The following is a 13,241-nucleotide window of genomic DNA, read 5'->3' on the forward strand; positions in this document are numbered from 1 at the left end:
CATGCGCGGATGTCTTGTGATTGGTGGTAACTGTCACATGACACAACAACAGGAAGTAAGCTGCTGCGTTACATTTAAATTCTCCTCAGTGTATGAATTTGTTTAATAAACACACGATGAGATGCGAGTATTAGTACTGAAGTTAAAGAATAGTTTGTAATTGGAGGAGTTAAGTGCAGCCGGACAGATGAGTGTGCGTGCTTTGTGGATTATTTCTCATGAGAAGGGAGAAAATGTGTCAATACGCTTTGCAAGGTATGTATATGAGTTACAATGGCTGTCATATTTCACTTCCTGTTAACATTAGCAGCACCGTAGCAGCACTCTAATGTCGTAAAATCTCAGCTGCCACACTGCTTGTAGCCTACAGAAGTGTTTTAATGTCTTGTGCCTCCCCCCACAGGAGGTTTGCTACTGTGGAGCACCGTGCAAAGATCCTAGCAGGTTCCTCCTATACAGAAGTCCCAGAAGACAACACTGTGCTGCAGCTCCTGCTCACTGAGTTAGGGCTGTCAGACCCAGACAAGCCATATGTAGCTCTCAGAGATGATTGCCTTTATCGTCAGCGGTCACCAGCCCTGGAGCTGCATGTGGATGGTCCTAGAAAGGGAATACTTTGGCCACTGTTGGTCATCGCACAAGGGCCTCTTACCCTAGCTTGCCTGCCTTTAGTGGATGCCCCTGCTGAGCCACGGCCACCCCTTGCCAGCCTGCTGTCTGTCTCACAGGGCCTCGCACTCTTGGCAGGTCTGCAGACTTTTCTCCTCGGCTCTGGGGCTAAGCCTGATAGCGAGGGGCTGGCCTCTCGCCTGGCGATGCTACCCTCTGTACTCTTGCAGGTTTGTCCACTTGGCACACCCCTAGATGTGCCACAACTGGGGGCACCTGCTACACCAACAGTGCCCACTCCTGCTGGGAACCAGAAGCAGCCAGCCTGGAAGACGGGGCTCCACCGTGGTCGAGCTGTGGTGAATGTGGCACTGACAGAAACAGTGCGCTCCATGCAGTATGGTAATCGCAGCAGACAGGACCTGTGGGACGTTTATGGCACTGTGACATGCAAAGTAAGAACACGATGTAAAGGAAAGCAAGTAATGTTATAACATTTTTTATTTTTTTTTTGCATGTTTTCATTCTTTTCCTTCCTTCTCTCAACAGTGTGAAGTAGAAGGGGTGCTCCCAAATGTGATGGTGACCCTCACACTGCCACCAAACGGTTCTCCACTTCAGGACATCCTAGTCCATCCTTGTGTCACTTCACTGGATCCTAGTATCCTGAGTGCCAGCAGTGTGGATAACTGCGATGGCTCAGCTTTCTCTGGGCCATATAAGTTCCCCTTCTCTCCTCCTCTGGAGCCTTTCAGACTATGCAGCTATACATCTCAGGTATAAAACATTCACACAAAATACTTCTAATCCCACATATTAGTCCTAATCTCTCAAGTGATTCCTGCCTTTTTCTCATCAGGTCCCCGTTCCCCCTATCCTCGGTTCATATCAGCTGAGGGAAGAAGAGAACCAGCTTCATGTGTCAGTAACTCTCAAACTTCATGAGAGTGTGAAGAACAGCTTTGAGTACTGTGAAGCACACCTGCCATTCTTTAACAGGTACAAAGCACAGGAAGATGTGCTCTTTTAGATCTGAGCACCTGCTGCCAGCGTTTGTTTCCTGTATGTAATGATTTCATTAGGATCCCCATTAGTTGATGCATATTAATATGTGCTAAATTCCTAAGCACTAAATATACGTAAAGGAAAATTTTAACATATTCTTGTAAAGAAAAAGTTGTGGTTACAGTCGCAGGGCAATTGGGTGAAGAGCAAAGAGGTTAAATGCCCCACAGTCTGCCATCTTTGAGGGTTATTCTTGATATCCAATCAGAACCTGAAGTCTCTTGACAAACTAAATATGTGAAGTTCCATAAGGCGCCTTTCTGTCTTAGACTCTGAGCATTAATTAGTTTGAAGAAAGGTATCCAAGACATCCAACTGTCTCAAATGCAGATGTGTTGGAAAATATCACTTGAGTCTTTCACCAGAAAAATCTCACACATTGCTGGGTGGAGCAGTATCTATTTAAGCTCAGTGTTGTAAATAATGGTGTTGAACACTCTTGACGAAGGTCCAGGAGGACTGAAACGTTAGCGTTACGAATACATTTTAAAGCTGAGCAAGAGCAGTGTGTGGGATTTTCTGTTCAAAGAGTTGAAGCATAATGATTTATAGATATAGAAGTTGGATAGTTGTTTTTATTAACTACGGATGCAATCATTTTCCAGCTATGAAGGCAAACTGGTGTAAAATGAAGTACCACTCGCAATCAAATAAGAACATCAATGAGATCATTAGTTTTCAAAAACTGCTGAATTACTAAATATTAATATTAGAAACACCCCGTATTACACTAAGGACATATTATTGCTATTATCTGCTGCTGAAAACATTTTCTTTCATAACTGTTTTATGGTGTCTCACATGGGCCTTTGTAACATCATTTCTTTGCAAAACACCATCACTGGTCTCATTACAGTGCACTAAATAACTTGTCTTAGCTGAATAAATGAGTCCTCCAACAGCCAAATAATAAACCAAATAACCTAACCTACAAGTCTCAAACTCAGCTGCAGAGATGTCCCAGAAATGTTGTTCCAAAAACATCGGTTTTATCAGTAGCTCCTTCTACTGTCCTGTTCTTACATGAAACACACTTACAGTACATTGTCCCAGTGGGTTATATTGTAGAGCAGAGAGGAAAAAAACAGTCTCATCTTAAGAATGATCCAATCTAGATAAACTGTACTCCTGAGTCAAATCAGTTTTTATAAGTTGCCTCTGTGTTGATTAAAGTGGTTCAGCCCAACCACTTACAATCAGTGTGTTTGTGCTAACATCTGCATGTGGGCTCTGCGTCTTGTGCAGGGATCACATGGGTGTTGTGGATTTGAAGGTGAGCTCTGGACAACTGGATGTTTCAAAGGAGAAGAACCTGCTGGTCTGGGGCCTCGGTAGGCACTGTGCTCCTGAACATCAATGTTTTTTAAAAAAAAAAAAAAAAAAATCATATTAATAATGCTGTGTACTTAAAAATGAACTCATGATGACTTTTCCTTTTAACTGATATTTAGGACAAAAGTTCCCTAAATGTCGTGAGGTCACAATGGAGGGCAAGATCAGCTTTTCTGGGCCGACACGGGGACCTTCTGACCCCCTCTGCACAGGACTTACAGCCTATATCAAAGTAAGTTAATCTGCGTGGTGATAATCAGAAGAGCCAAGTAGTCTGATTGAAAGATTTGAATCATTCGACAGCTAATGGGATAAGGTCAAATGGATAAGGGATTTATTAATATATAATCATTAGATTTTAAAATCATTACCACCCTACGACACTCTATAACATGTCACCTGACTTTCTGGCATAAATATTGAGTTGTTTCTGAATAAATGTAAGAGTTTAATCATGTAGCATTACAGCTTTTTTTCTTGAAATAGTTTGACTTAATTGTAATAATATTATGACTTAATTCTTGAAATCTTAGTTATTTTTTCTCAATGTGGCCCTAATAATCTGTCCTAACACTCCTGCCCTTATCTTCACAGTTGTATTTCAAAGTGCCTGACATGACGCTCTCTGGGTGCTGTGTGGACCTGCACTCAGTGCAGGTTTATTCCTCTGCCAAACCCCGGATTATCACATGTAAGCTCTCAGTAGTTTTGTATCACATGTTTTGCTGTATGCACATTTTCTTAAAACCAAAAAATGGTCTGTCTGTCTGTCTGTCTGTCTTATTTTCAGCCCGCGAACTTCAATCCAAAGAGTACTTCATATGGAATTCAACTGGAACTGCTCCGGTATCCTCTGGGCAGATGATGCTGTAGCATGGATACAAAGGACAGCAGTGGAAAAGTGCTTGGTTCACCATACTGTGATAGGACTGAAGACTGCTGAACAAATACAGTGATCCAGACTGGATATGTGACCCCACAAAATGAATTTGTTGCCACCTGTTGTTATTGCAGAGCTCACAAATGATAGAAAATGTAAATAGCAGGCCAAAAGAAAGACTGAAAGACTAACACACTGAATCATTTTATGTTCCTTCGGTACAGTTCACAATGTGCAGACTTTGACTGGCAGAAGTGTTGATTTCGTTGATGGATGGTTACTTTTAAAAGAAAACCTGCCACTGTAGGCCAACTTCTTTTATCCCCCAACCTTCACCCTCCCTCAAATTTATCCCATTGCAGACACAAGGGCCACCCCTCGCTCTGACAGTCCCACTTCAGTGACTCTCCATCAGCCGGATAATTAGCAGCTGGGGCCTTGTCATCAGCTGTTGTGGGCCTGGAGGAGAGGGGCGGCTGGGCTGTGAAAGGCCAGGCTGCTCTGGCCAGTGTCTTGGCTACAAAAGGCTCCTCTTTTAGAGCTGGCAGGAGTCCTTTGCCCCCTCCACCAATCACTTCCCCACCCCTTTTGACCCCATCCCCGCCCTGTCAACTAGTGGCTAGTTCAAACACTCAACCTCTCCAGCCAGACTGTGATTGAGCGCTGACCCTCTGGCCCTCTGAGACTTTAAAGCAGCCGGTCCCATTCAGCGAGCAGGACCTGCCTAATTGGTGAAAAGTCACAAGGATGGAAATGGTTGAGTCGCTTCTTGAGGTTGTGTGGGCGCTTAATTAATGTAGAACTTTAATTATATTATTTTGATCTTGATTATTGTAACACAAGTGCAGACACCACTTTACAATTAATACCTAATTATAAAAAAATATTTAAAGAGGGGCATTTAGTTCCAGATGTTTCTCACAGTTTACTATTATTTTAACTATACTATACTATGAAGTTTCATACTACCTTTCTACTATGAAAGCTCCACCTCAGTGTATTAAGTTAAATGAATAACCAGCCACTGAAGGGTTAAATCAGAGGAGATTGTGCCCCACTATTCCACAGCAGCCAGACTCCTCTGAGTGCCCTCATTGTCTGCTGTTGGCCTCTTGTGCCCCTTGCTGGTCCAAATGCTACATTCTCACGTGGATTTCCACTCAGAAGGCTGACCATGACCAATCCTCTGTCAATTGGAACCAATTGCTCACACGGCATCCTTCACCTTCTTTTTATGTAGCAGTACGGAGTGGCAGACACCGAGACCTCGCGGCTCTCCAACTCCACGATGATTTGGCTTTAAGGCCCAGTGTGTGTGGCTAGCGAACTGGAAAAGGAGAAGTTTTTTTTTTTTTTTTTGAAGAGTTGGGCCACTCTAAATCCTCCTCAGTATCCCAATATGTGGTCAGTCTGGCTCCTCAAGTCTGCAGTCAGTGGCCTCTCACTGGCAGACTTTGCTTTGTTGATTGAATGGCTTGCTAAGTAGATGGACTCGTTTTAATGTGCTGCTCTGCTCCGGTGCCTTCAGCTCAAACCTTTGGGGTCTTTAATTCAGTGTTTTCCAGAATCATTATTTATTTATATAATCATTGTTTAGTCTTGTATACATGAATACAGAAAAGGGATTAACATTTTTGTATGATAATCATCGAAATGAAACAGGCTCAAATAAATTTGTGAAAGCATGGATCGTCATGTTAATATATCACACGGTTGCATAGCCTTAAATTCTCGAAATTATCTTTTATACCATAACATGTACCACAATATTACAGACACTGCTATCTACTCAACTGTGGGAGTTTACTTCACTGTGTCCCTCAGCCCAATAATGACACCCAGTGGTAGAGTACAATAAAGTTCATGTTAGACTGTTCTCATTTCTTTAATACAGCTTAATGCTCATTTCTTCTGTTAAAATAATGCTACTCAACCACCGCCAGATTATCTTAGCTTGTTTAGTTTCCGTCCAGCCCCCTGCTGTGCAATGTGATCCCTCCAGTGTTCATCTAACACTCTGTGCCTGAGGACCAGGCTTTTGTCGGGCCACCGTGGCCCCCAGGTGTTTGTTAGGATCCCAGTTGCTCTCAGCCTCACTAAACCCGCCAAGAGGCGGCCTCAGGGAGACCACTTGAAGAATGATGGTGCAATTAGCAGTTTCCTGTTTTCAGTCTAATTATTCTTCAAGAGCCACGGATCTTTTCAAATAATGGTAGATCTTTATTCCGAGGGATTCTTTTGTGCTAATTTCTATAAAAATGCCCAGTAATAGAGCAGAAGCTTCAAAGCCAGCTGATTTGAATCCCAACTCTTTGAACTAAGTACACAATGTATTTTTGGATGTTTGCTATCAATATTTGAGGAAGGCTAAATGAGCTCCACTGCCTCGACTGCAAGTTTTCTCACTGTTAAACATCACTTTCACCCATAGAGGGCGTCATAAACTCAGCCATGTAGGAAGTTTCCCTGGAACATCAAGAGTTTTGTTTATACTGCAAGTTGGCTGACTAATTGTCCTCAGTCCAGTTTATAGTCCCACATCCCTCCTACACCTCTTATCCTCGCTGTCTGACAGCTTCTGGCAGCATCAGGCCACTCACAACTTTCCCTCTGTGCTTTACCTCTGTCTTCAACTCCCAAACTCAGTCCCCTGTGTCCACTTTGTTGAGCTGTTTCCTCTCTGTCTCTGGGACCTTGAGCTTGATCTCTCCGGTTCCTGTCTTCTCTGCCCCACAGGAGCTGTTTGTTTGGCTGTCTCTCTTCACAGAGGCGAGGCAGAGATATTGAGTTCAGAAGGCAGCTGGGGTCCAAACTTTCTCCTGTGGTCTCATCCCAGAAGATGTCTCTTTCTGTGGGCCGTCTCACGAGTTTCAGCCTCTGCATGCCTTCTGTGTTTGTTCCTCCACCTAAAGGGGCCAAATGAAATGACAAAGTGATGTTGGAACCAATCACCACATTCAATTATACTTCCTAAAGTAGTGTTTTACAGACTTACCATTAACTGTGTAGACAACTTTATGTCGTCTCTGCTCTCTGGCTTGTCGGAGGTGAGCTCGCCGATGGCGATGAGCCTGTTGAGTGAGAGCTGTCTGGGCCTCCAGGAATCCTCCCTGTAAGGAAACCAGTGGTGGAAAGCAGCTACAGTGAGTACATTTACTTAGATAAAACTTTGAGTTGCTTGTACTTCACTTGTGTGTTTCCATCTTGTACTTCTACTTAACTACATTTCAGAGTCAAATCGTACTTTTTACTTCTCTGTATTTATTTGACAGCTATAGTTACTGGTTATTTTTCAGATTTTCCATTTTTAAAAAAATTGACAATCTTGTAAAATACATTGTCACAGATTAAACCAGTACTCAACCTCTTTTGCTTGTGTCCTCTTACAAAAACACAGTGTCCAGTCCTCTCATCAAGTTTCAGATGTCTATCAGTTGTAAGTTGTTCCTCAAAGCACTAGATTTTTTCTTCTTTTTTGCTAGCACAGTAATCATCCCACAACCCCTCCAGATTTATCTCGTGACCCTTTGGTTGGGAACCACAGAGTTGAAATACCAAACTGTATATAAAAAGGTTCAAATTAGCATCAGTAGTATGCTTAAAGTACATTTAGACCATTGCAAAGTAAAGTTGCAACAGTGTGAATTGGCCCGTCTCAGTTCAACTCCAGCCAGCTGATGTGTCACCTGCGACTCAACTTGCTGTTGTATGTCTCTTAACAAATTTTTGGTCTGATCTAGGTTCAACATGTCGGCAGAAAAACTCCCTACAGTATGTGTTGAATTGGGTTGAGATCTGGTGACTGCAAAGGCTATAGCGTATGATTCACATAATTTTCAGACTCATTAAACCATTCAGTGACCCCTCTTGCTCTGTGAATGGGAGTTATGGTCATCCTGCTGGGGCCAGTACATTTAATTTTGAGGCTTAAAGTACTTTTAGCTGATAACATTCACAGACAAATTAAAGGAATAACCAACATAAAGTTCTCAATAAGGTGTTGGGCCATTGCATGCAGCCAAAACAGTCTGTGTGTAATTTTATGTAAAGGAACAGTGTGTAGGATTTAGTGTCATCCAACAGTGAGGTTGCAGATTGCAACCAACTGAAAACCCCTCCGCACACCCAACTTGAAGAGAACATAAGAATGAGAATAGTCCTCTGTAGAGCCAGTGTTTGGTTTGTCAGTTCTGTGTTACTATAGAAACATGGCGGTGCAACATGGCGGAGTCTGTGAAAGAGGACCTGCTCCCTATGTAGATATGAAGGGCTCAGTCTAAGCTAACGGAAACACAACAGTTCTTAGTTTCAGGTGTTTATACACCAATGAAAACATAGTTATGAATATTGTAGTTTCTGCCAACAGATCATAGTAAATCCTGCACACAACTTCTTTAGTAAGATTTTGAATGCAGAACAAAATTATGTTGACGTTGTTGCAGACAGACATGGATTGAAAGTAACCCACTCTATAGAACGAATCATGTGACTGTCAGACTCTACTTTTCTTTGTCTCTACGACTATGTATCTAATTGTATGGGGCTTTTCTGTTCCCTGCACCCTGAAAATAGATCCCATTGAGGGCCAGTTATGGCTATAGACCACCCTACTTTCCACTCCATAGACACTTTAATCAGACCCACTGGGACTGGAAAGGCCCGCACTCACAGCTGTCTCTCTCTGTTCTCCCTCTTTCTCCCCCCTCCATCTCTGTTAAGCACTGCTGCACACTTTAATTTTGCCTCAATATAAAAATGCACGATCTGAATTATTGATGTTACAGATGCACTTCAGCTCTTCCGTACTTTGTCAAGATGCCTTACCTGAATCATCCTGCCGGTGCCAGAGTGTCCTGTCCGGTCGATTGTAGAAAACAGGTGGACACCCCCATCTCTGCAGTCCCTGCCCTACAACAAACATCAGAATCCTTGTTTTGAGATGGCATGGGGGCAGTGATGCTGGGACAGTCAGCAGCAATCTTTCTTTCTTTTTTTATATTACCATGGCAATGTGATTGGCAGTGCTTGTGTGGCCAATTTGAAGGGCCAGTGGTTGCAGTGCCTGAGGAGAGATAATGATGGCATGTCTGGGTAAAATCACAACCAGTCAGGACCAATAATGCAAAATTATGTCTGCCAGAGTCCCAGCACAGGATTGAACAGATGAGGAACTTCTCATGTGTATCAGGCAACAAGAATAGCCTATTCAACTATATCAGGCAGCTGATTTTGCTGTGCTAACCTGGGGTCTTCGGGGTGGATGGGAGTGAATGATGCTTGGATTGTTACTTTGCTTTGGTGGGAGGTTTCCTGCAAAGTATGGGTCTTACAGCGTCAGCATGCACATACTTTTATCTAGTATCAGAATTAGTATCACATCACAGATTTGTCTGCAAAATAAAGCCTGATTGTGAATGAAAAATTAGAGACAAAAGAGTTACCAACCTGAGAGAGAGGAAAGAGTTATTTCCTGTCTCAGTGGTGGTAAGATGGTCTTCTTCCGCCCTACAGATCCTGACGGTTGCTCCGTAGTGACCGGCAGAGCAGGGAGGGTCCATTGTGGTTTGGGCTGTGCCCCCTCTTCTTGCAGGCTATTACATGGAGCTACTTTACGCAGTCTGGGTCTGGAGCCTGTGGAGCCCATTGTCTCATTCCCTGTCCCAAAGCTGACAAGCTGAAATTCTGCTCAGCTCAATCTTTCTTAGTAAACTCTTAGTTACTAATCTCACCTTTATAATGTCTTCTCATCAGGTTCTATCATTGTAGGTCCTTTTGTTCTGCAGACTTTTCCCATCTAGGTGTTGATTTCCCAGTGGATTTGTGGCCTCTCCTAATAAAAACTTTGTCAATTACTGAATAAGCTAATGTTTAAAACTGACTCTCCACTTTGCCCCATTACTTCCAGATGCTTCCAAACAAACCTGGTGGTCCTCATATCTCCCCTGCTGGCGACCTTAATGTTTGTCCCGAAGCTTCTCTGTCTGGTGCCAAAGTACAAGCGCTATCAACACTTTTGGTGGCGGTTTAAAGAGTAGGTGTGCACTTCATCTCTGCCTTCATACTTGACTTTCTCATTATAACGAGCTAGGTTTCTATGGCAACTGTCCCTACAGGTTACTTTGTAACTCATAAGTTAATGCTTGAAAGAACTTGTTATTTCACTGCACCCCGTCCATATTGGAAAGCCCAGAGGGGCGAGGAGAGAGACAGGTTCTTTGGGAAGTTGTTAACCGACTGAAAAATGTGACTGTGTGAGTGCTCAGGAAACCACAGGGGGGAAACAAATTTACAAAGGTGGGTCATATTAAATGGGCTTTTATCAGCCCCTTAGGTACTGCTCATCACATCACTGCTGGTTATTAAAGTGAAATGTAGTACAGATATCCATGGTGCCCAGAAAATAATTTGTACAAGCTTTTATGCCCTGACCTTTCATCTAGTACTGCCATCATGTCAAAATTTCTATGTCAAAAAATTTGGTTTATGACCAAATAACTGCAAAACTGTTGACATTCCCACCAGCCTCAACTTTGACTTAAATAGGCCTAGGTGCTATTAGCAAATACTAGCATTCTAACACCAGTGGTAAGTGTAACTATGTAGCCTACATGTATACTTGTGCAGGTCGTGAGTCCAATATAGTGTAGCGTAGCATATCGTATCGCATCGTATCGTATCGTATCGTATGGCACCGTATCGTATTTACTCAAGTTTTGTACTTATGTACAACCTTTTGAGATGCTTGTACTTTGCTTGAGTACGTCCATTTTCTCCTACTTTATACTTCAAATCCACTACATCTCAGAGAAATATTGTGGCCTACTTTTCACTCCACAACATTTATTGTATGTTCTTTTTACTAGTTGCTTTGCATGTTTAGATTATTGATACAAAACAAATCATCTTATAAAGTATGATGTACCATCAAACGTTAAGCTACACAGCAGTAGGTTATACAAAGTGATGAACACAGTCATGCATCAGTAAATATAATCCAATAGGCTACTAGGGCATAGCCTATATTATTATGATAGCATAAGAGGCCTACTTTTGAGTAGATTATACTTTATTTTGCAGCTTGCACTTTTACTTAAAGTTAAAAAACAAGTAGAACAGTAAAATTTTGAATGCAGTTCTTTACCTGTAACAAAGTTGGTCTATATCTATACTGTAGTATCTGAGTACCTTCTCTACCACTAGGTAACAATGAATAACTTCTGGTTTTTAACTGTTGGTCAGAAAAAAACAAGTAATTGGTGATTTCCCAATATTTGACATTTTATCATGCTGACACAAAAAACTTAGATGGGAAACACTGCACCTGTTAAGCATCAAAATCCTACTATTATGAGATTGTTAGCATGCTGACAGTAGCATTTAAGCCAAAGCATGGGTGAAGGCTTTTAGTCTTGTTGTCATTTAAATTATTTATCTTTTTTTTTTAGTGATGCATGCACAGTTTGGACTCAGTGTTTTGGCCTCTTTGGAGCACTATTACTTGTCTCATGTTGCCTTCAAAGTGCTGATTGCCGGCCCTTTTTTAGCCAATGATGCTGATTGGCATTCAACCTGTAATATGACCTTGTAGCAGTGTTCTCTAATTATTTGTAATTTTTCACATTTTCACATTGTTGTTTCCAGTATTTTCTGCCCAGCTCACATCTAAGAATGTGAATAAATATCTGTTTTTGTGACTAAAGCTGTATTAACATCCAGCAGCCTACGTAAGGCCTCTCTTATCAGCATCCAGCAGATCATGGAATTAAGATTTGAACATAACACATTCCTCTGCTGCTTCAAGCTCATTTATTTTAATATGTTTAATGCGGCTGCTGTTGTTTAGCTGAAAGTGTCACCTCAGCAAATGCTTCATTAGAGGTCTCAACTCACTGACTGTGCTCCAGCAACCATTACGGCACCGTGGTGTAGACTCATGGGAGTGTGTGTGCATGTGTGTGTGATGTAGAAAGACTGCAAAATTATTCTCCTGGCGCCCTCATCATCTCAATGGCACTATTTGAACTAAATTGTAATTTTGCCACCATGTTATGTGACACTAGAAAGTCATTTTGACAAGTGCCTATCACCGTGTCGTGCTCCACAGGCAAAACATGTCCCGTGGGCTTCTTCTATTCCAGTCATAGGTATGCATTATTACCACAGCTTGTGTGTGTATGTGAAAGAGGATAAATTATACTAGAAACAATCGTTATCAATCTTCTTCCGTGTGCAGTGCATGTGTGTGTATGTGTACGTCAGTAAGTGACAGCTAAGTGCAGCACAGAAAAGCATTGCATAATATATTATAGCGAGGAGGATTCTGCAAGTCATCGCTGTTAAATCAATGCAATGCACTTAACAGATTACTAATATTGTATGAACTGCACCGCGTAATTCTGCTAAAAATATCTGGTCATGATACAGCACAAGGATATGGTTGAACAATTGTCTGCCTCTCATACACTCTGATAGGGCTGATCCACAGTTTCAGTTTCACTTTAAATCTACTTTAACATAATTAGATTATTAGACCATATGGTCATTTTTATATTGAAGTGGGAGAGCAAATTTATTTGTAATAAAATGCAAGCAGGGCTGTAGCCAGGACGAGGCCAGGAGTCCAAGTCCACCATGACAACACAAATAACAACAAACAACATTAATAATAAGTATTATAATAGTTATATTAATAAAAGTAAATAATAATAATAATAATAATAATAATAATAATAATACAAACTTATAATTGTAACTTATTTGGGGTGTTTCAGAAGGATTGCAAGCAATACAGAAATTACTGAAAAATCTACAGAAGGTTCCGATTTATAGTTAGAAAATTCAGGAGTTAGCGACATTCATGTTGTCATCAATTAAAGGAAAACATCACACACAATATGACCATTTGTTTTATCACTTAGTCGTGCCGTGTTATCTTGACTTAGTTTTTCCTGCATGCCTCTACAGAAAACGGCAAACATATTGATTTTTTTACTAAAACTCTACTTTTTAAAACTGACCCGACAATGAAACTTATTTATGCTTTCAGGATTTTTTTAGCAAAATGCATGTGTTTGTAAAGTTTGGCACTGTGCGTACAACTGGATAAATGAGACTTTAAGGGACACTAGAGACACTATAGTGCACAAGTTGTGTTGGAGTTCATCCCGTTCTCACTCCCAACTCCTCAAATACCCCCTCTTTGTCAGTGGATGACACTGATGCACAGGGGCACCATTTGCGGTGGTAATAAAATGCACCGGTCGGCAGCAGTTTGTAACGCCACTGGCAACTATCGTAGTATAAAGAACTAGAAAGTACTATAGGTTGGATGGATCAAACAAACTCCAGACTTTCA

The 13,241-nt window shown here is 41.6% G+C and overlaps 2 protein-coding genes across 2 annotated transcripts; one reads left to right on the forward strand and one right to left on the reverse strand.

Moving 5' to 3' along the window:
- Positions 1–45: 45 nt before the first annotated feature.
- ap5m1 (adaptor related protein complex 5 subunit mu 1) lies at positions 46–4,864 on the forward strand. Its single transcript, XM_049595831.1, has 8 exons — positions 46–255; positions 404–1,064; positions 1,159–1,386; positions 1,469–1,608; positions 2,920–3,005; positions 3,126–3,238; positions 3,601–3,697; positions 3,797–4,864. Exons 1-8 carry the CDS (start codon positions 188–190, stop codon positions 3,877–3,879), a joined length of 1,476 nt encoding a protein of 491 aa, XP_049451788.1. The 5' UTR covers positions 46–187; the 3' UTR covers positions 3,880–4,864.
- Positions 4,865–6,403: 1,539 nt separating this feature from the next.
- LOC125900679 (uncharacterized) lies at positions 6,404–9,926 on the reverse strand. The gene is made up of 6 exons (XM_049595832.1): positions 9,332–9,926; positions 9,129–9,196; positions 8,889–8,948; positions 8,711–8,794; positions 6,882–6,996; positions 6,404–6,792 (listed from the first exon to the last, which is right to left on the reverse strand). The coding sequence occupies exons 1-6, from the start codon at positions 9,528–9,530 to the stop codon at positions 6,404–6,406; spliced, it is 915 nt and encodes a 304-aa protein (XP_049451789.1). The 5' UTR covers positions 9,531–9,926.
- Between the last annotated feature and the right edge of the window lie 3,315 nt (positions 9,927–13,241).

The sequence above is a fragment of the Epinephelus fuscoguttatus genome, linkage group LG14 (genome assembly GCF_011397635.1).
Source record: "Epinephelus fuscoguttatus linkage group LG14, E.fuscoguttatus.final_Chr_v1".
In the NCBI taxonomy this organism is placed as follows: domain Eukaryota; kingdom Metazoa; phylum Chordata; class Actinopteri; order Perciformes; family Serranidae; genus Epinephelus; species Epinephelus fuscoguttatus.